We start from the raw sequence: 25715 nt of genomic DNA on the forward strand, positions 1-25715 counted from the left end.
TACCGAAGTTTGTCCTTACAAATAGTAGTTTTTGCAAATAATGTAAGTGCTAAATTATCCAAGTGCAAAATGTCTCTCCAGATACATTTCATGGTTCTTTTCTTAATACAAAATATTCTTAAGCATTCATATAGAATAGATTTTAAATCGGCCAGGCACGGCCAGGTGGTTAAGGCACTCGACTCCTAATCTAACGGTCGTGGGTTCGATTCCCTGTTGCACCAAACATACTTGCTCTTTCACCCGTGAGGGCGTTATGTGACGGTCCCACTATTTGTTGGTAAGAGTAGCCGAAGAGATGGTGGTGGGTGGTGATGACTAACTGTCTTCCCTCTAGTCTTACACTGCTAAATTAGGGACGGCTAGCGCATTTAGCATAGTAGATTATAAGAAAACTGAGTAATACAGTTTTTATGGGGTGTAGCTTGATATTACAGAATGTTATTTAACTGTGCTTCTCAAAACATATCATTCCACTCATGAAAGTTTAAAATAAATGCTTTCTATCAGAGAATAAAATTGATAGAGTAAAAATACGTGAATGCTTCTTATGTATATTTTGTGTTCATTAGATTTCATAATTAAATATATGTTTACTTAAAACGACGTAATTATTGTTGCTGTTGTTTCAGTACAGAGCTACACTGGTTGTTTGCGCTCTGTCCAACATGGAGAATCGAACCCTGGATTTTTCATTGTAAGGTCTTAAATTTACATCTGACTCAGGGGAGGGACCTCCACAAAGGAACTTCGAAACACCTGAAATTAAGAGTAGTGCTGCCAAGGGTTACTTATTACTGCTATATATTGAAATAAAATATTTTTTTAAAACATCTTAGAAACTATATTTTAGTTGACATATTTTAGTGTGTGAATTAGTCCTTGTTAAGTACAGTAGTACTTAATAACGGGAATCGTGATGAAACAAAATGACTGCCATAAAAATCTCTCGTTTAAAAGTATCTTTAAAATGTCTAAATATTAACAATGCCATTTGACAGTATTGGCCGAGCAAAACTAAAGCTTATTGTGCTTATTAGTATCTTTATACTTAATTCGCGTTAAACGTGCTTATGGAGTGAATAAAAATTTCACTATTTCAATGAATTTTCACCTAAGTAGGTAAGTAAGCGACTTTTCCTGACAAGCGCACATAAAAATATGACGATCCTTACTGTCCTAATTCTTTCATAAAACTTTTCCGTCTGGGGTATCAATGATTCTTTTCTTGTACCGAAAAGGATAAAAGTATATATATATATATATATATATAAATGATGATGTGATATTTTGGACATATAATTATATATGAGTGGTAGTTATGAGAGATCCTGATGAGTAAGAAAATTGATTCGGATAAACACGCTTTGCTGGCTCATAAAAAAACAACATATATATACATAGATATATATATATAATCCAAGTGTCGATTGGTCACATTCGATTTCTCCGAATTTCGTTAATTACATAAATCTAATTCTACTTTTTTTTCCTACAACACTTAATTTTTTATTAGTTGAATTTTATCACTAACGTAGGTGCAAATATATCCTAAATTTCGGCAATTTTTCCACTATAGTAAAGTCTGTCAAGGAGAAAGTTTTCAGAACCAGATAAGGCATGGCTTTAGGTGTATGACATAACATCATCCACATCATTATAACGTCAAGTTGGGTAAGATGTGAATAGGAAAGCCGGGAAGACTTCTTTGAAAAATAAGTAAAAAATTAGCACAAATCTCTAATTTGGAACTATTAAGAAAAGGCCTTTGATAAAATAGATTAAATATAGCAGTTATCTGTAGGGAAGAAGACTTTTCCTCAGAAGAAGAACGGGTGTGCATGTATTCACATGGTCATCGTATGTTTTCATTTTTTTTTGCAAAGGTACCAATATGTAGTATGTTTCTGGAAGAAAAAAATCCTTGATGACGAGAAACCCATTTGATATAACAATGTATCTCACAACGGGCTGGTATGGGTATTAAAACTTTCACTAATAAAGCAGAGAACAACGTTTCGATCCTCCTAGGTCATCTTCACGAGGGCTATCTGCGCTAACCGTCCATAATTTAGCAGTGTAAGACTAGAGGGAAGGCAGCTAGTCATCACCACCCACCGCCAACTCTTGGACTACTCTTTTACCAACGAATAGTGAGATTGACTGTCACATTATAACGTCCCCACGGATGAAAGGACGAACATGTTTGGTGCAACGGGGATTCGAACCAGTGACCCTCAGATTACGAGTCGAACGCATTAACCCACCTGGCTATGCCTAGCCAAATTAATTAATTACAATGCTAATTTGAATTTCACATAGTCATTCCATATCTTATCCATATGTATTTTTCAATTTCGGTATCTGTTAGGTCAAGGCAAATCTAGGGTTTATTACGTTACAATTCGGGTTTCGATACCTGTGATGCCGATTGTGCAGCCATTCGCTTAACAACAGTCTCAGAGATTTACTTTTTCTGCCTTCTTGTGACAATTTGAAGAAATTAATACAGATGGTGAGTCATCCTAATTATACTTTTAAATAGCAATGTACATTTAATGAATTTTTAAGTTATTTTAGTTAATACTCTTAATAAAACATTTCTTTCAGTAATATTGTTTCACATTTATTAATGTGTCTATAGCACTGCTAAAATGAATTAATTATGTTAATGTTTTGTGATTTTATCTCTAATTTTCCATGCTCAATAAAAACTAGTTGAAATTAAGCACAACTCAACGGAATATTTGTGCTCTAACAACAACGGGTATCGAAAACCGCATTATAGCGTTGTAAATCTGCAGACATACCGCTATGCCACTAGGGGAAACCTCCATGAACAATCTCAAGGCAACTAGTTCCAGTGATAAACGGTATTCAAACTTCACAACAACTACGAAAATAATTCGATTATCATACATTGTTATCACCAATGTTTACTTATTAAAAACGTACTTAGTACCCAGCGTAGTTAGTACGATTATTTCGGTCCCAGAATCCTAAAACTAGTCAAAAACTATTTATATAAAAAACGTACAAACAGCGTTACACTGCGTTGTCGAGTTTTCAAAAAACAAAATATATTCTCTCTGTTACCTCCTTCCATATTTTGATACATAAAAATATTTTGTTAATTTATGAAAAAAACACACCTTAAGTTTGATATCTGAAAATAAACGATGCAACTGTTTTAAATCAGGACTACCTTAGAAACAATTATTTACTGGGAAGGATAAATAGGCGAATATTTAGATTATCACTTATAAGTACCCATTCTGCTGAAGAGGATAAGCCTAACCATATTTCCGCATCCCCCATCATCCCTCCTCAAATATTATGTTGAATTTGCTTAAATGTAAATTTAATATATTTCTATTAATGTAGATTGTATTCACATTATAACATTGATGTATGAAACACAGGGTTGTGCAAAAATGTTGGAACAAGATCAAAAATTACATTTCAGGACACTTTCAAAGAACAACGGAAGGTAAATCACAGGTGAAATATTAAAATTTTATTAATATTCATATTTAGTACAACAGAAACTCGGTGAAAATCCTTGAGTTCAGCAAAGAGATAATATTTTGTCTCCTACTTTGCTTTAATAATGCAAACAGTCTTTCAGACATATTTAATCAAATTGTCCTTTGGGATTTTACTTCAAATGTCTCTAATACACCCCCATGAAGTTTCTTTGACAGTGGTTCTTGATTTGTCAAGTTTTCGATCTATCAAATCTCAAATCTGCTCAACTGGGTTAAGATTAGGGCTCTGTGGGGGCTATTGCGTCATTTGAAAGATTCCAGTAACTTCTTTCTGAATTAAATAATTTCTACTTATGTTGGATGAGGATTTGGAGTCATTATTTTTTCATTTGTAAAATTCTTTATAGATAATACATAAACTGCTGAGTATACCATGGCTGATCAGTATCTGATGGTTCTTGCACTGGTCCATTATTCCATCTATTTTGCAAATGTCTCCTGTCGCCGAAGCAGAAAACCACTCCAAAAGCACTACACTCTCTCCCCCATGCTTCATGGCAAGTACTATGCATTGAAGTAAGTATTTTTCACCTTTATTCTGCCGGACGTACAACCTACACTTTGAAACAAATATTGCATACTTGGACTCATCCATCCATTGTACCTTTTCCAATCATCAACAGTCCAGTTTTTGTACTTGTTTAGTAAATTTCAGTCTCTCGACAATATCTGAAGATCCTAGTAAAGGTTTTTCAAACTGCTACACGATTAAATATTCTATTCTCATTGAGATTTCTTAATACCGTAGATCTGGATATTTTTTTGTCATTTGGTACATGGTCGTTTAACTCATGCTCGATATCAGTGGCAGTATCATTGAGTTTAGGTATTATGACTTTTCCTTTCCTATTTTCAAATATACCTGTCTAGGTCTCACGATTTATAATGTTCTTGACAGCATTTGGTGATCATCTCCAGTCTGTAGCAATTTGTCGGAGAATCAAAGCAATATCGCATACAGCTTTTGTGCGAATTCTCTGCTCTACTGATAATTCTCAATACTTTTTGAGCCATGACATGACAACAAAACGTAATATACGGTGTTAAATGTATTCGTGTAATGTATTGCTAATGATAAAATTACCAGTAACAGACAATAGATGCATATATCAACGAAAAATTGGCGTTTTGCGCACATTCACGGAAGGGAAGTGTAACATGCGCAGTGAACGCGTAAGATAAACACTATTTGTTTGTTTTTTAATTTCGCGCAAAGCCACTCGAGGGCTATTTGCGTTAGCCGTCCATAATTTAGCAGTATAAGACTAAAGGGAAGGCAGCTAGTCATCACCACCCACTGCCAATTCTTGGGCTACTCTTTTACTAACGAATAGTGGGATTGACCGTCACATAATAACGTCCCCACTGCTGAAAAGGCAAGCATGTTTGGTGCGACTGGGATGCAAACCCGTGACCCTCAGATTACGAGTCGCACGCCTTAACCCACCTGACTATTCCGGGCCGAGAATAAACAAGTAGAGAAAAAGATATTTTGAATTTTATATACAGATAAGTACATGTATGTAAATCAGTTTAAAAAAAACATTAACTGTTGTTATACTAATACAATTATTATTTACTGCTTTCTGAAAATGTTACTTCATAATGAGTAGGAATGATTGACCAGACATTAATGCCATTAATGAATAAGCAGCAAAGAGTAGCGCTAATTCGTCCTTTGCTTTTAACCGCAATGTTCTATGCTAAAACACTGTACTACTATTAAAAGCAGTTATAATTGAATGAAAGTTACTTAAACTTATTTTTTCAACTTACCTTTAAGTATTGCCACGACCAGTTACGGTCGTCGAGGTCTTTGAAAACCGAGTTTTCTATCAGCAGTCTGGCCTGGCTACTACTTCTCAAAGACGAAAGGCTGTTTCGAGTTACTATTTCAATCCCTGACATTATTTTATCTCCAGCGACGGCTTCATGCTCCTTTAGTCAAATTGGAGAAGTTTTAGTAGATATTTCCCTTTTTTCATGTCTTCTTGAACGATTCGATAAAATCACTACTGATTGTAAACGCGACTAGATCAACCACAAGCTAAGCGAGCCCCTCGGCAATAACTGAAAAAAAAGAAAATATGATTTTTAATAATTTTCTATGATCTGATCAACAAAAGCTTACATGAGTAATTAATGGACTTATTATTCCAAGTGGTACATGGTTAGGGGCAGACAAAAGTGTCATTCATGCAGATTTACCGTTTTCAGTAAAGTCCCTAATTTTACATCCACGCAAAGTTATTTGAATACAAGTACTGTAATATATGGCGTAAACGAATATTGGTACCAATTCCAACCCTTTACTTTTCTTAGAAATCGGTTTTAAGACCTGCCACTACACTGGATCTATTGATGCAGTCTGTTGATTTGGAAACTTGAAACCTTAATGCGTTTTACAGTGGTAGTAATGATGCAGATCTAATTCTTCTTGTAAAGGGTACATGTATGTTGTACGTAAGATCTCAGGCTGTATATGTTAAGAAACAAATTTACCGAGATAATTCTTTATTTTCTCAATAGCATTATGTCCTAAATAGGCCAGGCATGGCCAGGTGGTTAAGGGACTTGACTCGCGGTTAGCCTTCTTGTAGTACTCCAGATCATGTGCTGTAAGTTTACGGAGATACAATACTAAAATTAAGGATTTGATTCCTTGCGGTGGATAGAGCGAAACTAACCCGTTGTGTAGCATTGTACTAAAACAACAACAGTATCCAAACAACTGTCCACTCGAATAGCCCAACTCTTTATTTGGTTTGTTTTTTGAATTTCTACCCTTCTGTTACCAACGGATAGTGGGATTGACCTGAAAGGGTGAGCATGTTTGGTGTGACGGGGATTCGAACCCGCGACCCTCAGATTACGAGTCGCACGCTACTACTTTGTTAGTGAAGTGTTTACGGCATGACCAGTAGATGTGGACTGATGGAACGTATATGAACTCATTACATCAGCAAACCAGTGAAGTGTTTTATTTCAACATCCCCTTGATAAACCTTGTCTGCTTCAGTTGTGAGTAGATAAAGAGCTTTCCTACAGTAAACTTGATAGTTTCAGTTACTATACCACACTTGGAAGAACCTTATCTAATCTGAATCAGAATGATCGATTGAATCGTTCAAAATGTTCTTTCCTTTTTCGGACATGCCCACTTGTTGAAGTCATTGGGCTTGGTGTTCCCGAAACAGCAGCACCAACATTTGTGGTCACCAGAATTACAGATGTCTTTCGCGGTATTTTGCTGAAAAACAAGCCCGACTTTTCCACAGAACGTCTCTAGACGAATGGAATGTTTGAAAATTATGAAAATTAACTAAAACGAATAATGTAAAATGCAAAGGATATTAAAGAAAATCGACAATGTTATTTCAAAACTATATTGGAAGAGTTTAGAAGTACTAAACATACGTACCGGCCAACATAAAAAAGTATAGAAATTATACCACAACATTCTGAAATGCAAAATTTATCAAATATATATATAGATAGATCTTGATTTGAAGATTTGGTCTGATAAGTAATGCGTATCAAATATACGCGCCAGTAAAAATGCTAGAAATGGTTTAGATAGCACGTCGGTTTACAGTTAGGCGTCCGGTGTGGATTTGTTCCTTGGGATGTACAGCTTGGAGATAATGCCCTTTATGAATTTTCCCCACTTCCAAAACAGAGAATGAATGAGGTAAAGTTTCCGAGAATATGGATTATTGTGATAAATCGAGTTTTATTGATAATTTATCATGCATTTCTAGCACTGAATTATGAGTTTTATCATTCACAACGTTGCAGTGTTGGGTTTTAATTTTAGCGACCTTTTTTAACCCTAAAAGTGGGAAATATGGACCAAATAACAAAAAATTGAAAAACAATCACATATTGTTTATTAACTTAAACATTTCAATATACTGGTAGTGTCCTGTGCTGGGATGGTGGTAAGTCTTCGGATTTACACGACTAAAATCAGGGATTCGATTTTCCTCGGTGGACAGAGCAGATAGCTTGATATGGTATCTTGATATAACCCTATAAGATAGCCATTTCATCTTCGGAATAATTCGAGTAGTTCACTTCTGAATCGTTTCCAATAAATAAATATACTTTCTTAGATAAGGAGACCAAAACTAAACAAATTATTCCTAGTGACGCCTAAGTAGTAATTTAGGTATAGAAATAATTCTGCTTTTGTTTTATAATCAATATATAAATATACCACTGGGTGACTTTTTCACCACTATTTCAAAATACTTTTCTTCAGTCAAATCTGTAATTGAGTACGTTCCCATCTATATCGTAAATCAAGTTACGATTAATCAAATGTATACCTCCCACTGATTATAGTTAAAGTTAATGTCACCTTTAGGTTGGTATAATTTGATTATAGTTAAAGGTCATTTTCAAAATGTCAAACTTGTTAGCTGATCCAATGTACCACAAGGCCTAATTACAGCTAAATATAACATAGCATTTAATGCGATTAGTGGACTTCACTGATTTACCAATTCTGCTCTTATCAATATCTGGAATTTAAAGCTAAAATCTAGGGTTCGATTCCCCCGTGGTGGATACAGCAAATAGCCCGATATGGCTATGCTATGGTAAAACGCATACCTATCAACATCATTAATATAAATATGAAAAATCAAAGTGTAACATATAACCAACTGCAGAAATAATAATCAGCGATGTCGAGAAACCCACTTGTTGAGAAATATATATGCAAAAACGGCTCGTTTGGGTTGAGAAAATATTTTACATAGAAGAGCGAACAACGTTTCGACCTTCTTCAGTCATCGTCAGGTTCACAAAGAAAGAGGTAACTGACCGGAAGCTGACCACATGCTTGAAAGGGGTTGTGTAACTGAGTGTCGGAATGTAGAGGGGAGAATTAGATGTTTGAATATACAATTTTATTCTATTTTATTATATTAATATAGGTATAAAGGCGTTTCTTTATATTGGTTTATTTTGGGTTTAAGTTGTTGTATAAGTAAGGCTTCTTTAATTTTGCGTTTGTTTATGTTTGTTTCTTTATTTAGTATTTGAGTGTTTTCTATGGTTATGTTGTGTTTATTTGACTTGCAGTGTTCGAAAACGTGTGAAAGTGACTTTTTATGTTCTTTGAATCTGGTTTCCATTTTTTCTACTTGTTTCTCCAATATAGAAGTCGTGGCAGTAATCACATTGTATTTTGTAAATAATGTTGGTGTGGTGTTTGTCAGTGTAGTTTTTACATAGTATAGACCTCAGTGTTGTGCCTGGTTTTTGAATAAATTTGGTATTAACTGGAATGTCATATTTTGTTACTAGTTTTTGCCAAATGTTGGTTATTTGTTTGCTGATGTCAAGAATATATGGTATACAGCAGTATATGGTTTCGTGATTTTTTTATTCGTGAGATATATTTACTTTAGTTGGTTGATTTTGCTTTCTGTCTAGGTGTGTGCGTATAATGTTTTCTACGGTTTGTGGAGGAAACTTATTGATGTTGATGAAGTATTGTTTTATTTTGTCTAATTCATCGTTAATTTTATCTGGTGAGCATAGTTTTATGGCTGTGTTTATTTGGTTTCTTAGTATGTTGAGTTTTTGTTTTGTTTCATGTGCTGAGTCCCAAGGAATGTATAGTCCAGTATGGGTGATTTTTCGGTGGATTTCTGTTTTGAATTGTGTGTCAGTTCTAGTAATTTTGAGGTTAAGAAATGATATTTGATTGCTTTCTTCCTGTTCACATGTGAAGTTAATGTTGGGATGTATAGAGTTAATGTGATTGAAAAAATGAAGTATGTGTTCTGTAGATTTGAATCCCGCAACCGTGTCATCTACATATCTGTACCAGTATAGTGGTGGATGTAATGCTGTGTTAATTGCTTGTGTTTCAACTTGTGTTATAAAAATATTGGCTAGAACTGGTGATACTGGGTTGCCCATGCTAAGGCCATTTGTTTGTATATAGTTTTGGTTGTTGAACATGAAGTTTGTCTTTATCGTGGTGAATTCTATGAGGGTTGCTAACTGGTTACTGGGAATGTCTATAGTTGGGTTAGGGTCTCGGATATAAAGTTCTAAGGCTATCTTGCAGGCTTCAGTGGTTGGAACTTCTGTAAAGAGGGATGTAACATCGAAACTGGCCATTAAGGCTTTATGATTAAGTTGATTTAGATTAGACTTGAAATTAAAAGAGTCTTTGATGAATGAGCTGGCTGATGTTACATATTTGGAGAATGCCCATGCTATGTATTTACCAAGATTGTAATTAAACGATTCATATGTGGACATTATTGGTCGTAATGGACAATCTGGTTTATGAGGTTTGGGGATGCCGTATATTTGCGGTGTGCGTGACTCGGTTTTACGTAGGTAGGAATAAAGTGTTTATGAAATTGTGTTGGCTTTTTTCATTTGTAGTAGCAATTTGTTCAGTTGCGTCTCGTGTATCTTTGTTGGATTTGTGTGTATTGGTTTAAATTTGTTCGTGTCTGATAGGATGTTATTCATTTTTTGGATGTATTCATTCGTGTTCATTATGACTATAGCGTTACCTTTATCTGCTTTTAGAATTTATATGTTTTGTCTTGTTTTAGGTTTTAATGGAATTAATGTCTCTTTTGTAAGGTTGTTTTTTAGTTTTCTGTTTTGTGAAATTATGTTGATGGTTTTGTGAGAAAATTCTTTGAAAAAATCGTTTAAGATGTTGTTTTTAGGTGTTTCTGGAAAATATAAATTTGTAATTTTACCTGGGAAGTTTGGCTGTTGGATGTCACTAAAATTATCTAAGTTGTCGTCTTTCTGTTGGTTGTTTTTGGTTGTTTCCTTGTTTTTGTTCTCTGTAGAAAGTATCACAAGTCTCCTGGCTAGGTCTTCTAAACATGTTTTGATTTCTATGGTTGGAATGTACCTAGGTGCTATTGCGAAGTTGAGTCCTTTGTTAAGTAGATGTATCTCGTCTGTGTTTAATTGTCGGTCGGATCTGTTAATTATGAGGTTAGTCAACGGTTTGTCGTTTTGGTGTCTTTTCTGTTGTTTGCATCTTAGTTTTTCTAGTTTTTTGTTGTGGCAGATCTTTTTGTCTCTCTCGTTCTTAGTATTGATTCCTGACATCAGCAAACAAATAACCAACATTTGGCAAAAACTAGTAACAAAATATGACATTCCAGTTAATACCAAATTTATTCAAAAACCAGGCACAACACTGAGGTCTATACTATGTAAAAACTACACTGAAAACATCACACCAACATTATTTACAAAATACAATGTGATTACTGCCACGACTTCTATATTGGAGAAACAAGTAGAAAAATGGAAACCAGATTCAAAGAACATAAAAAGTCACCTTCACACGTTTTCGAACACTGCAAGTCAAATAAACACAACATAACCATAGAAAACACTCAAATACTAAATAAAGAAACAAACATAAACAAACGCAAAATTAAAGAAGCCTTACTTATACAACAACTTAAACCCAAAATAAACCAATATAAAGAAACGCCTTTATACCTATATTAATATAATAAAAAAGAGTAAAATTGTATATTCAAACATCTAATACTGCCCTCTACATTCCGACACTCAGTTACACAGCCCCTTTCAAACATGTGGTCAGCTTCCGGTCAGTTACCTCTTTCTTTGTGAACCTGACGATGACCGAAGAAGGTCGAAACGTTGTTCGCTCTTCTATGTAAAATATTTTCTCAACCCAAACGAGCCGTTTTTGCATATATACAACTACAGAAATGGCAACTATTTCAAATGGCTGAGCGTAATGATTGTAGACAGAGCCCTTTATCATTTGCGGCTACTAGGCCTGATCAATGTCTCTAAGCTGATTATTATTATATTATTATTATAACTATTATTATTTATTACTGCTATAGATTGCTCATTTATGACTGTGTTTTGTGTATTTAATAAATAAATTTTAAAAAAATCTTCTGAAATTCTTTTTCATATTCTGAATTCTTACTCATAAATGTCGTTATCTGCATCGTTTTTTTCTTCACCTCAGCCTTTTGTTGGTGAGATGCCAATTTTGAATGTCTGGTACAATCGTTTATTCCGCCATGCGCCACAGAAAAATCAATGTGACAAACTGTACAAAACGCATGACTGTCACTGACTTTTGATGCAATGATCGAATATTTTGCACTATACTCTTTTCTAAATTTTTGATACACAGTTTTAGTCCTTTTAGATTTTCCAGAAACAAGACAATCTGGTGAACAAGGTCTCTTTTTTCCATCTTGTGAACGATCGCATTGTTGTTTCTCTGCCGCTTAAAAAACGAGAAATACCCATCTACGCGAGCGCTGATTGGCTGACAAGCACTGATGACGTAGCTATGGATTCCCCCACGTACACAGTATGGAGAAGCACCGCACTCAAACTATTGGTAGACGTCGGAGATACAAATATTTTTTATTATTTCAAGCACAATCATGATTATTTCAATTAGCCATTTGGACTATGTCTTTTATTTATTATCAAAATTTATTTGTATCTCACTAGAAATTTTATTTTCGCCCCTTTCAAGCCCTGGGGGGAACAATTTATCACTTTATTGTATAGGCCTATATAATAATTTTGGAGTTGCAACAAGTCGTAATATTTGTCTGTATGAGCGTATAGTCGTAATGTATACACCAAAATCGTAATGATTACGCTCAAATTGTAATGGTTGGTATCTCTGCAACTAATCTCTCTTTCTTTCCTTTTTTTTTAACCTTTTCCGATGTGGAACTTTATGAAAATTTTTTTGAAAATCTAATTCCAGATAACAAGTAATGTGCTCGAAATAAGATAACAGATTAGTAACGTATGTTTTACATTTGATTAATCTATGTTGGCTTTCTTTTATGATATAATATTTATTGTGTGGTTGTTTCAAGCGCAAAGTTACACAATAAACTATTCGTGTATTGCCTACACGGGTATTGAACCACAGGTTTTAGCGTTATAAACCACTTGATTTGCCACTGTACCAATGGGGGTGATATATTGTTTTACTAAATATCTTTATAAAGCTTATTTTATCAGATTGTCTAGGCTTTTCCCACATACAGAAGTAGGAGTATTTGGCCTATACTTTTCTACGCAACTACTATCACTTCCCTACATCCTTGCCCCCTAGTGGCACATTAATATGTTTTCGGAATTACAACGGCATAATCCGGGTTTCGATACCCGTGGTGGGCGGAGCATAGGTAGCCTCTTGAGTAGTTTTGTATCTAACTACAAACAACAAAAACCTTAATCTTTGCCCGCTTATAAAAAAAAAGTAGTATTAGGAATTTTCCAAAAGTAAAAGAGAGAGGTTCGTAAAACCGATCTCTGGACTTCTTTTAACAAGTTCGGGAAAATTATCTAATCTATATTTATTAACGTGTTCTATTTCCGAAATTTCATATTTACTCTAGCCTGACCTACATGTTTTTAAAAAAATCAGTTAGATAACTCATAGGAATATATAACAAAATATACTTAAAGAAAAGATAGACAAAGAAAACTACAATTATTAAGAAATTCTCATATTTAGAATTACTATGTCTTTAATAACTACTTGTTGATATACAGTGTAAAAAATAGCCATACAAAGTCGTCACCCTAATCTCAGGGTCGAGGGTTCAAATCGCTTTCCCATCAAACATGCTCACCCTTTCAGCCGTAGGGGCGTTATAATGTGCCATATAATCGAATATGTATTTCACCCATTATTCGGTGGTGAAAGAGTATACCTAGAGTTGGCAGTGGATGATGATGACTAGCTGCTTTCTCTCTAGTCTTACACTGCTAAAGTAAAGATGGGTAGCGCAGATAGCCCTCGTGTAGTTTTGCGCGAAATTAAAAAAAAAAAACACAAAGTCGTCAGTATGTCCATCATTCACAATCAGCATATCAGATCTAAACGAAACTACTGAATTTACTAATTTTCCCAACCCTAAACAAAGCTATTACAATCATTATCTTTCCCATACAAGAATCACTGACCTTCATAGTATCCATGCTATTGAAACTACCGATCTCGTGTTGTTGAAATAAGATATTTAACAGCAGTGTCAATTTGTGAGAAAAGCGATACAATATAACATGGTTTTCAAATATCCTGTACCACGCTTAAACTTTGCTGAACAAAACTTATGGAGCTCATATGTGTCTTGCGTAAAATGTAGTTCCCTTTAATTCAAGTAATGTCTGATATATAACCATTCTAATAACTGGGTTTTCTTTTTTAATCACCCTTTACTAACTCTGCCACCAAAGGTAGACGAAGGTTATGTTTTAATACCTGTGTGTGTGTGTCATCAGGATTTCTCGAAAACCTTTAAATGGATTTAGATAAAAATTGGAATACACTTGTAGTATGGCCAAACTTAAGTGATTTGTTTTTGGATGGTGAAAAGGTCAACGCCACGAAAATAAAAGAAATCCCTATGTGTTAACATGGAAACCGATTTCTCACACTAGTTTTGTTCTGTAACTCAGTCATAAAAGATCGAATTTTAATTAAACTTGTAAAACTCGACAGAGAAATAAAAGACTGGACACAATTGCTTCACTTCAAAATAAGTACACTTCATTTAACATAAGAAAAATGCATAATGAAAGCGATTGCTCATAAGCTCTTAGGAGTAAACGGAACATTTTTCAGTGCACTTGACTCTTATTGGTTCTCTAGTAAAACGCAAGACGGCTTCCATGGAAAATCATCAAAACAAATCAGACACAAAACAGGTTTACTCCATGAGTAAAAATTAACACCTTCCTTATTATAATACAACAATTCAAACCAACCACATCAGGCGATCCTCATTCACGAGAAACAGTCGTTTAGTTAACATGCCAGGAGGAACTAATTCAAATATTAGCTTAACGACAAAACAACAGAATTATCCAGCAAGTTAGACAAGCGTGGTAACAGATAAGCCTTGAGCCAAGCCTATAAATGTAGGTGTTATTCCTTAATTAAAGGCAGGACTGGCACAGTTCAAGGTTGGGCAAATCCTGACTTTCTAGAACTTGCAACAAACTACATAGCTGGTACTAAAATAAACAATTGTATAAATAATGATATATTCGTCTTTTACGTCGTAGAAGGATTTACTTTAATTTATTTGTATAACACAACTATCCTAAAACGTATCATTCGCCCTGAAATTTAATGCTAATTATGAACCAAACTTTAAAGCACACAAATCAAATTAACGTAAATGGATCATAATCTTACATCCAAGTACTTTGAATCGATTTGATGTACAAACTTTAATTTTACAATACATAAGATTATTTGTGATTTAAGTATATAAGTACATAAACAACAAATCAAAAGACAAACACCACCACTAGACAATATAACTACAATGAAAACGATTTCTTTTCACATAGATATAATACGCAAACACGAAAGGACAAAAAACGGCTTTAATAAAGAGGTTCATGCAAAAATAACAGTAAAAATAAACCCTTTAATGTAAAAATCAACAACTGATATGGCAACAAATGCAAAGATGAAATCACGATTCAATAGGATATATCAAAACTACTCTTTGAAATTTTATATACATATTTTTAGATTGTATGATACCACTGAAAATTGGTGGTTTTTGGAAAGAACATGTAACAGCTCTTTCCAATGGAAATTATTCAGAGCTCGAATCATAAAATAGCGTTCATATCGGGGATTTAGAATTTCCAAAATGGGGGATATCCTTTGAACGTAATGGCGCTGCAAAAAAAGAAATATGGGTCAACTCGGGACACCAAGGCCATCTCGAAAATGACTTGCAACAGGTTGTACACCAATTGTGGCAAGCAAAGTTGCTGGTTTGTAACAGGTGAGAATCCATGAACAAAAATGTCAATGACAAAAGCCGTCCATAAGTAAACAAAGAAAAACCAGCAACATAAAAAGAAAATTTCAGTCTGAAAAACCAAGCCAACATGGTACGGATTCCCCATAAATAAGGCTTTCTGTCGTATCTAACGTTCAACTGGCACATACCTTAAGCAGTTTTCCAATCTTTTAGAAATCCAACACTTTTAATATTTTTAGTTCTTTTCTGAATTTTTGATTGATAGATTGATTATTTAAAATTAAGCACAAAGTTACTGAATGGGCTACTTGTGCTTATCCCACCACAAGTATCGAAACCCAGTTTCTAGGGTAGTGAATCTACAGACATACCGCTGTGCAACTGGTGGGCCTCAATCTTTTAGTATTTCTCTATCTTTTATAAATAAAATAAGCCACGGTTTCTAGTTCCTTACCGAGATAAAAATGTTTAATTTTTACAACTTAAGAAGTGAATTATTTTAGTTCTCTTTGAGGGAAAAAAATTAATATCAAAAAGAGAAACCTCATTCATAACGTTTTATAACTCATGGGTATAGAGGGAAAGGTTAATTATAATCCATGTAAGTTGCATAATAAGGTTAAAGTCACTCATAACTTTTCGAAAGTCGTATATAAATAAAGTGTGGTGTCACCACACAGCTTTGTGCAAGCTGTAAGAGTAGAGCAATCACTCGAGACTTTGGTATGCAGTGTTTTGAATATAAAATAACAAAGTTCAATGAATCTGAAGACTTCTATGAACCCCTAACATAATAATGTTCTTTGGATTCACTTGGTCCTTTTTCTCTGAGCAACCTTTCTTGGACCTGATAAATCTCCCATATCAATGTATCACTTCTGTGATGTTTAATTTGACCAGGATCTTCTTTGAAGAGGTTATTAGAAATTTCAGTTGTTGTGTGAGACTTGATATGAACATTGCTTTAGATGTAGAAATGGATACATAACAGTTATTCATCCCAATGGGGATTCACAAATTACCACGCACATATTTGACATCTGTCTACACTCTGATTATGATTTTTTTTTTTTTTACCCAAGTAAAATCATAATACTGAGAATGATATGCTGAAACACACACGATGAAAGCCATGGGAAAGTCTGCTTTGGGAGTTAAATAATCTTAATATTGATTTAAGTAACTAAGTCCTTGTAATGTCTCGGTGACAAATAAACGTGATATTATTTTATTCCTTGTAATGGATTTACCGTTATATGTTGATTTTGATACCTACGTTTGTTTCTGGTGGATTAAGGCGTTCGACTCATAATACGAGGGTCGCGGGTTCGAATACCTGTCACACCAAACATGCTTGCCCTTTCAGCCGTGGGGGCGTTATAGTGTGACGGTCAATCCCACTATTCTTTGGTAAAAGAGTAGCCAAAGAGTTGGCGGTGGGTGTTGATGACTAATTGCCTTCCCTCTAGTCTTACACTACTCAATTAGGGACGGCTAGCGCAGATAGCCTTCAGGTAGCTTTGCGCGAAATAACAAAAAATCTTTGCCGAAAAAAGTCAACTTGTAAGGATGTGAGGTTAGCCAAGAAAAGACAGCGTTAGCTTAAACGAGGTGTGACCATATCAACTCAGAATTAATTTGCTCGTCGTGAACCTAAATCGTCAATAAAATATTCAGTTCTATACCGGTATTAAAACTCAGTATTGTTCGTAAGTTTGTAAAACTCTTGTATATAAACCATCATTTGTAATAACTATTAGTAATAACCGTTATTATAAATTGTATTTTTTGTCAATTAAAATATTTGTGTTAAAAAGAAAAAATTGTGTACATCAACCTTGTTAACAAATAACATAAATATAATACATGTTAACATTTAATTAACTTCTAAATGAAAATAAAATATTTCTGGTTATTTAAAATAGCAATACATAATGTACATTACACAATAAATAAGAGACTCATCCGAATTAAATTATAATACGTAATAGCTTAAGGTAGTTAAGGCACTCGACTCATAATCTAAAAGTCGCGGGTTCATCTTCCCTTCAAGCCAAGCATGCTCGCTCTTTCAGCCGTGATGGCGTTGTCATGTCAATCTCATTATTCGTTGGTAAAAGAGTAGTTCAAGAGTTGGCGGTGGGTAGTGATGACTAGCTGCCTTCCCTCTAGTCTTATCTTGCAAAATTAGGGACGTCTAGCGCAGATAGCACTCGAGTAGCTTTGTGCAAGATTCAAAATAAACCAAACGCAAAAGAGGTGTTTGAACTTGTTTGAAATCTGATTCATGACACAACTTCACAAGTACTTTGCCCGTATTAGGATACCCGTTTTTAAAATATACCGAATACCTGGTGTAATTAAAATATTGGCTTGTTCCTTGTTCCGTACCGATAGATTTTTTTTGTTTGTTTGGGAATTTCGCACAAAGCTATTCGAGGGCTATCTGTGCTAGCCGTCCCTAATTTAGCAGAGTAAGACTAGAGGGAAGGCAGCTAGTCATAACCACCCACCGCCAACTCTTGGGCTACTCTTTTACCAACGAATAGTGGGATTGACCGTCACATTATACACCCCCACGGCTGGGAGGGCGAGCATGTTTAGCGCGACGCGGGCGCGAACCCGCGACCCTCGGATTACGAGTCGCACGCCTTACGCGCTTGGCCATGCCAGGCACCGTACCGATAGAAGCCATATATTTTGCAACCTATTGGGAAATTTATGCTTTCGCTTGTTACAATAGTTACTATAAAGAAATAATAAATTGGAGGAAAACATTTATTTCTTGGGTTATACACAGAGAGACGCTCAAAAATAATTAGTGGAATTAAATGTAAAATTTATATTTTCTTTGTCTACCTTTTTGTGTAATTCATATATATTATTAGGGGCCCTGTAATCAAAGAAATTATTAATACACGAGCAATGTCGTGTATAGATAGTTTAGAAAAAAATGTATTTCGAAATCTTTGTCTTGGAACTAATCGGTAGTTCTAAGATTAATGAAACATGAAATTAAGAGCTCAGAAGAAACAAACACTCAAAAACATCGTGCAACATATTTTTTCCAAACTTTTCAATAACTGACTACTTTGCAATATAATCACACACACACTTGCATGTATTATACGTATGTGTGTGTAATTTATATTGTAATACAAAATAGCCTTCATAAAACGCATTACATTTATATATGTAAATATTTTATTTTGAGTTATACAGTTTTATTAGATTATACCCCAACTGTCACCTAAAAACGCTAATTATTAATATTGTTATTTATGTTTAGGCCTACAGGGTATAACAAAATTCATTGTTAATGTTCATCTCTGCTTACAAATACTATTTTAATTCTAATACATAAACTTAAGCCCGTCGAATACCTGTAAATATATACTATACATTTCTAGTTTAATATCACTGTTCATAGGGGATAAACAGGAAATTGCACAGTTTAACTGAAATTTCTCAATCTTCAAACCCGGAGGCCTCACTCCATATCAAACTTTACCTACTGAGCCTATATAAGTATAATAATATTATTAGTAACAGATAAAGAGCATAATTACATTAGTATGTAGTATAAAAATGAAACAAATAGCCTAATTGCTTTGCGCCATAAAACACCAAACCAAACCAACCATGTAGTATAAAATTACCTTGCAGAATGACAAAATTAAACTTTTAAAGATTATTTTAAACTGTGTCAAACTAGTTAACATGATCGGACGTTAATTAAAAATAATCTTTTGGGTTTTATCATACCATTTTTAAAGCAATTTTGTTGTGCCATATTTACATTTTAAATATATATATTTTACTGTTAAGTACATTCAATATGCATTATGCTAGCCTTCGTATGTCCCGCAAAAACATTTCCAAGAACGTTAAACATGAACTCTTTCGTCAAACTTACTGATTATTTGTCTTCATTACGTGCGAGCTTGTCATACATAGTTTACCACTATCACTCAAATACAAAAACATGTCATTTTAAGGTATTTACTTACCAGTTGTATCATATGAGCTTCGATTATTCGCAAAAACTTTGGCAAATAATTTAGTCAGACAACTTAATGAAATGAATTATCTAACTTGTCTTCATCTCACATTGGGTGAGTTTGAACTGCAAACCCTTACATTCGAAGGAGTTAAAACTACAGTAGCACTAAAAGTTGAGAAAACTGTAACAATTGAAATTAACTTCTGAAAGACAGCTTGTATGTTCAACTTACAAGATGAATAAATGAAGTGAATACTGCATCTATCTTAAAGATCACCGAAAACATCGATAGTAAGATAAACTTTCTTCAATTAAGGTGTTTGATAACAGCTACACTTCATAAATAAGAGTATGCAACATAAAATTCTGTACAATAATTTACCACGGAAATTCATTAATCTCCTCTCACAAATTCTGTGAAGAACACACGCGTAATATAAATATATATATAGATTTATAGTACGTAAAATAGGTCTGTGATAACGTCTGTCAATAACTTTTGTTAAGTAAAGCACGTGACCGGATTACAGTTGACAAAAAGTACAGAAGTCTATAAGTACCACCATCAAATACTTTTTTCTTGTATATTTGAGTATCACAACGTCTATTAATCATAATTAAATTTTTGGAAATCTCGAGGTTTAAGAATACAGATATATCAAGTCTCACAAAATGCATATAGGTACAATAGAAGCCTTTGTATCTTTCGACTGTTTTATCAATTTGTCTTTCAACCTCACCAAAAGATATACATACCTGCATTTGTATAGCAATTAATATAACTGACTATACAAGATTTAAATGATTCACACATATCTATCTAAATGCATGAGATAAGTTTTTACTAACATATCAAGTTCCGAAATGATTAATAAGCAAGAATGATTTTAAAACATTTATGGTATTTCAGGTGAAATTAAATCAACAAATTATTTGATATGCTCATACCATCTATCTCATTCTCATAATGTGTATATTTCATTTCAAACGCACGCACAACCGGATTAAGGTTTAGTGTGGTCCTAGGCTCAGGAAATATTTGGAAATAATAATACACATGATAATGAGTCACTCTTTCCTCTAGTGTGCTAGTTCTACAAACCGTGATTTTTTATTATTTTTTTTTTACTTGGGTGACTGATGGTGATTCTAGGTGAGGTTAGAGGTAGGCCTAAGCGGCTTATGCGTTAATCCAGTACTGCATAACAAAATTTAAAAAATACTTATTTTTCTGGAATTATAATTCAGAACATGCTACATGTGCTAATTTAATCCTTGGTGTTACTTTTCTATAGCAGGTTCGCTCAAAGTACGGTTATTCATTGTTTGACAGGATAATTGTATTATATCATACATTACATTATGTATGTGGAACTGCTTTTCTTTTTACGTGAGAATAGATGCCTCTAAATACTTGCGATTGCTCGGCTACAGAGAACAATTAAACATAAGACCAGTTATAACGAATTCAAACAGGTTCATGTCTAACTTGAAAAGAGGGTTTGAGAGCTGCATATGGAATCTAGTACTTTAAATAAAAATCCTCACAACAGTAATATAGTAGTTATTTCAGCTTCTCTAAATATGTACATGAACAAGAAATAATTCTATATTCCACTAACAATAACCAAAAATAGCAAGTAACTTGGTCTATTTATATTTGTGGCATGTGACATGTATCCTTGACTCTGTATTGTGTTCTTGTGCTTAAGAATCAACAATGTACTACGTGTGTATGCAATACTAGTAATTAACAGTATTGTTGCAAGCGAACTTTGGTGAATGTTCTAAAGTCTCGCGTGATTAATATATAAAAACCGACGCGCAGAGAGACAAGTGAATATTGTTAGTCAGCTACAGTCAGTGTGTCATAGGCCTAGAAAGCTATAATTGTGATTAACGTCTATTAATCGGAAAACTACAAAATTTGACCAGGAATGTTTATAAATTTCGAACATTACAAACCGTTAAACTTCAGTGAATTACTTCGGACGTTATTATTTCTACAAGGCATTAAATATTTTTGCTGAAAAAAGTCATCCTGTAAGGGTGTGAGGTAAGCCAATAAAAGACAGCGTTAGCTTAGCGAGGTGTGACAATATCAACTCAGAATTAATTTGCTCGTTGTGAAAATGGATCGTCGATAAAATATTCAGTTTTAGACCGGATATGAAACTCAGTATTGTTTGTAAGTTTGCAAAACTTTTGTATATAAATCATAATTTCTAAATAAGTATGTTATTATAAATTGTATTGCTTCTTTATGTTTGTATATTGAAATATATTTGTGTTTAAAAAAGTAAATTATGTGTTTCAATCTTGTTGGCAAATAACATAAATTTAATATATATTAACATTTAATTAACTACTAAGCTCGAATTAGAATTCTGGTTGTTTGAAATAGTAATACGTAACGTACATAACATAATAAATCGGAGACTCATCCTAAATAAATTATATTCAAATCAAAAACAGGACAAAGGTTTTGTTTGCATAAAAATTTCCATCAGGATTTAATACAGTTACACAGAGGAAATACTGACTGTCTAAAATATTTCAGGGAACACCAATCACCATGTTAATTATACAAAAACATACTATTTAACCTTTATGTCACTTGTCTAGTAATTCATTTTTGATACAACTAAAAATAATAAATGAATAACTTACTGACTACTCGTATATTTACTATTAATAGTTCATGAAACATTAAAAGTTAACTTATAAATGCAATTTCGAACAAAGATGATCACATGGTTACTTACCAAATGAATGAACGATGATGACATCTTTGTCTCAATAACGTCATCAATGGATTTTCCACGCACGAGATAAAACACTGAACGCTTAGTTCCACTGACTGGCAAAACAGCATTCAGAACCAAACGAACTTCAAATCCTCCTGTAACATAGGTTAAAAGCAGAACATTAAACATATACATAATAAAATTTAATATGAAGCTACAAATAAAATATGATATTTTGCTTGGCTGTACTATACGATATCATTATTAACTTCTTAGTATTGTGAAGGACACTGTTCTGTTTTAGAACTTTTTATGTTATCTCAGTGAACTGTAATCTCTCAAAATTGGGCAAAATAATAATAATATCTAAACATGTTAAAGAAATAAAATATTAAAGTAATATTTAGAAAAAATACAATAAAGAAATCTTAAATGTCTTACCAATAAGGGCTACAGTTCCTTTTATTACATCAGAAGATGCAAGACTTCCTCAAGTTATGTACAAATACATTGGAATTTGCTACTACTAGTAATACATTTAAATAATAAATGCTACTGGAATCTACACCGTACTTTCCTACTTCGATCGTTTCAATATTAAAAGTTAATCTTTCAAACTTCATTAATTTAATACAGACTTCTTGTGTTACTTATTATGAAGGCCATTCAAATGTTCTATTTAATAATATATACGTGGTGGAAGAAAGAAATGAACACCTTTAGCTAGCACTGATTTACACTGATTATTTATGTTACAATTACTTAGGTTAACAATATGGTCGCCGCGATGAAATTAGGAATAATCGCTGTTAGTTAATCAATTCAGCCTCAAATTTTGAACATGTTCATGTCGAGCAATTGTCTTCGTTACATTGGCTCCACTTGTTCAGTACATCGGTGTAATCAACACTGTTAACGACGATTGGAAGGTTAGTGGAGTACACATTGAACTTTTTCAGCAAGTTGTCTGTTCTGTCGTTGCTTCGAAGTTCTTGACCCAACATTTACTCCACCAAACATGCTCGCCTTTCACGACGTGCAACTAGATGGGGGATATATAGTGACAGTCAATCCCACTACTCGTTTGTGAAAGAGTGGCTGGTGAGTGGTGATGACTAAGTACCTTTCCTCTAGTGTTTCACTGCTAACTTACGGACAGCTATCACAGAGAGCCCTCGTGTAAGTTTGAGACAACTTCAAAACAAACCAATAATCTTTTTAAACAAATGTGATAAGCTAAAGTTTTGCAAATTTCTGTTTAGTAATTGAAAGGGGAGAAACTCTGGAATGATGTGTCTATGCTTGCATTCTAAAAGCAAGTAAATGTCAAGGTTGACTTTTTTAAACTTTAAAGTCCCATTTTTCAGAGGCACGGTATAGAGTCAACAGTTTATTTCCATATAATAATATCAGGACATTAGTAATCGGTGTGTTCGAAGGAAAACGATGTTTGATGAAAAATAGGATAACTATATTGGAAATGAAGAAATAGTTTCAGAAGGGAACAGATATAAAGTTTTCAGAATTCTATAGATATCATCCTCAGTATTTAAACCAAAATAAAAAATACATCATTTATAACTAAATAACTGAAATACGTTGCTGTAATAACGGTACTTTAATCAACACTGAAACACACATAGAAAACAAACGAGCAACAATAAAAAAAATGCTATACATATTTTACATGATACAATTTTAAAGATGACTGCATGACACTCGGTGTTGTTGAAAGTTGTTTGATGTGGATGGTTTCTTTAAGTTGTAATTTCAGATCAGTGTTAGCCTTAGAAAGAATCTTTAAATTTTAATGTTCGTTACTGTTTCCTCACTATGTTGTTGTTTTAAGGAAAATCACAAGTTACTAATTTTTTCTTATGTGTTATATAATCTTATACGTTAATTGGCTCTAACGAGTAGAGGGTGTTTGATTTTATTAATATAACAAGCCATACAGTCTTCACGGGTGTAAATAAAGGTATACAAGTCACTAACATGAAAACATTCAGATGTCTTTAGTCGGAAGAAATCTCGTGTGTAGGATGTGGAGTTAAAACTAATCTGAAACTAAAACATAATTTGTGAGTTATAGAAAAGCCATTACCTATCATCGTATTGTTGTATTTTTTTGTTTCTTAAACCTATTGTCTTTTAACTCACCTGTTTCTTTTTATCCTACCACGACTTGTGAGCACCTTTCAGGTGTTGAGTGCACACCCACATATCAATTTGTAAACTTTAAGTAAAAAATAATTATAAATCTGTATGAACAGTTTTACTCAGAAATACTTTATAATTTAGAATATATTATTTTGTAATATTCATTCACGTATGTAAGTCACAAAGAAAACAATGTTAAGATGCAGCTATTATCAAAATGTAAAAAATAAAAGTTTTAAAAGACACTCCGCAAAATCGTAATAATTAGTAGCCAAATGTCCAGTAAAAAAGATAAAGTCAAGTGTATGGAGTAAAATTTGTAAAAGTAAATGAAGGTAAAAACAAAACAGCAATTAAAACAGAAAATGGTGTAAAAACCAATGGTGACATCCAGTCTTCAAAGTTGTAAAATATTTACTCTAGCAAAATGTTAATGATCATAACCCGCCAGGAAGACTAACAGGTAAAGTCAAGAACCACCGTCAATCACCTGAAGTTGGCCTTTCCAGTCCTGGTTCCGGGTTATGTGTCATAGCAGCTATTATCAAAATGTAAAAGAATAAAAGTTTTAAAAGACACTCCGCAAAATCGTAATAATTAGTAGCCAAATGTCCAGTAAAAAGATAAAAGTCAAGTAAATGGAATAAAATTTGTAAAAGTAATTGAAGATAAAAGCAAAACGGCAATTAAAACAGAAAATGGCGTAAAAACCAATGTTGACATCCAGTTAACAAAGTTGTAAAGAACTACCTGTAGCAGAATGGTAATGATCATAACCCGCCAGGAAAACTAACAGGTAAGTATAAAAACCACCGTCAGTCACCTGAAGTTGGTCTTTCCAGTCCTGGTTCCGGGTTATGAGTCAATATGGCCAGTACTAAAAAGTTAAGTAGTAAAAGTGTGAAATGATATGCAGCAAAAGTATAATAACAACTCGCCAGGATGACTAACGAGTAGTTCAAACGGATAGTTCAAACAGGAGCGTTAGTCACCTGAAGTTGGTCTTTCCAGTCCTGGTGTCGAGTTATTTAATGTTCTGGCCATTGTCCAATGTCAAATTGAAGGAGAGAGATTAAAACTGTAAAAAAGGAACCACAATTAAAAAGGTGTAATGAATAAATATGCAACACTTAAATGAGATTAAAAGGTTAATGGCCATTAAAAATTAAAAACATTATCAAGGTGGACAGAGTCACCATCACCAATAACTCTGTCCAATGTTACAGATTGACCCTGGGAAAAAATATGTTTAAAATATTGCCGTTGTTGAGAATTGTAACGATGGCAAGAAAGTAAAACGTGGCTGATAGTGATTTGAGTGTTACACAAACTACACATTGGTGCATCAGTTCCAGATAAAAGAAAATGATGAGTTAAAAAACTGTGACCAATGCGTAGCCTAGTGAGAACAACTTCCTCCTTCCGAACTTTACGGAAG

At 33.7% G+C, this 25715-nt stretch overlaps 1 protein-coding gene across 4 annotated transcripts in view; it reads right to left on the reverse strand.

Moving 5' to 3' along the window:
• The window catches only part of LOC143248447 (adenylate cyclase type 2-like), a 115053-nt gene extending 95254 nt beyond the window's left edge, over nucleotides 1–19799 (reverse strand). For 3 of the 4 annotated variants that reach the window (XM_076496830.1, XM_076496838.1, XM_076496812.1), the window contains exons 1-2: nucleotides 19378–19793; nucleotides 5325–5618 (exon numbers count right to left, since the gene is read on the reverse strand). In XM_076496830.1, coding sequence (XP_076352945.1) covers nucleotides 5325–5456 — 132 coding nt within the window. In that variant the 5' untranslated portion in view covers nucleotides 5457–5618; nucleotides 19378–19793. Of the gene's footprint in view, nucleotides 1–5324; nucleotides 5619–19377 lie in introns of all 4 variants that reach the window. The other variant, XM_076496822.1, reaches the window with a different exon arrangement.
• Nucleotides 19800–25715: the final 5916 nt, after the last annotated feature.

Source organism: Tachypleus tridentatus, chromosome 1 (assembly GCF_004210375.1).
Source record: "Tachypleus tridentatus isolate NWPU-2018 chromosome 1, ASM421037v1, whole genome shotgun sequence".
NCBI classification, from domain to species: domain Eukaryota; kingdom Metazoa; phylum Arthropoda; class Merostomata; order Xiphosura; family Limulidae; genus Tachypleus; species Tachypleus tridentatus.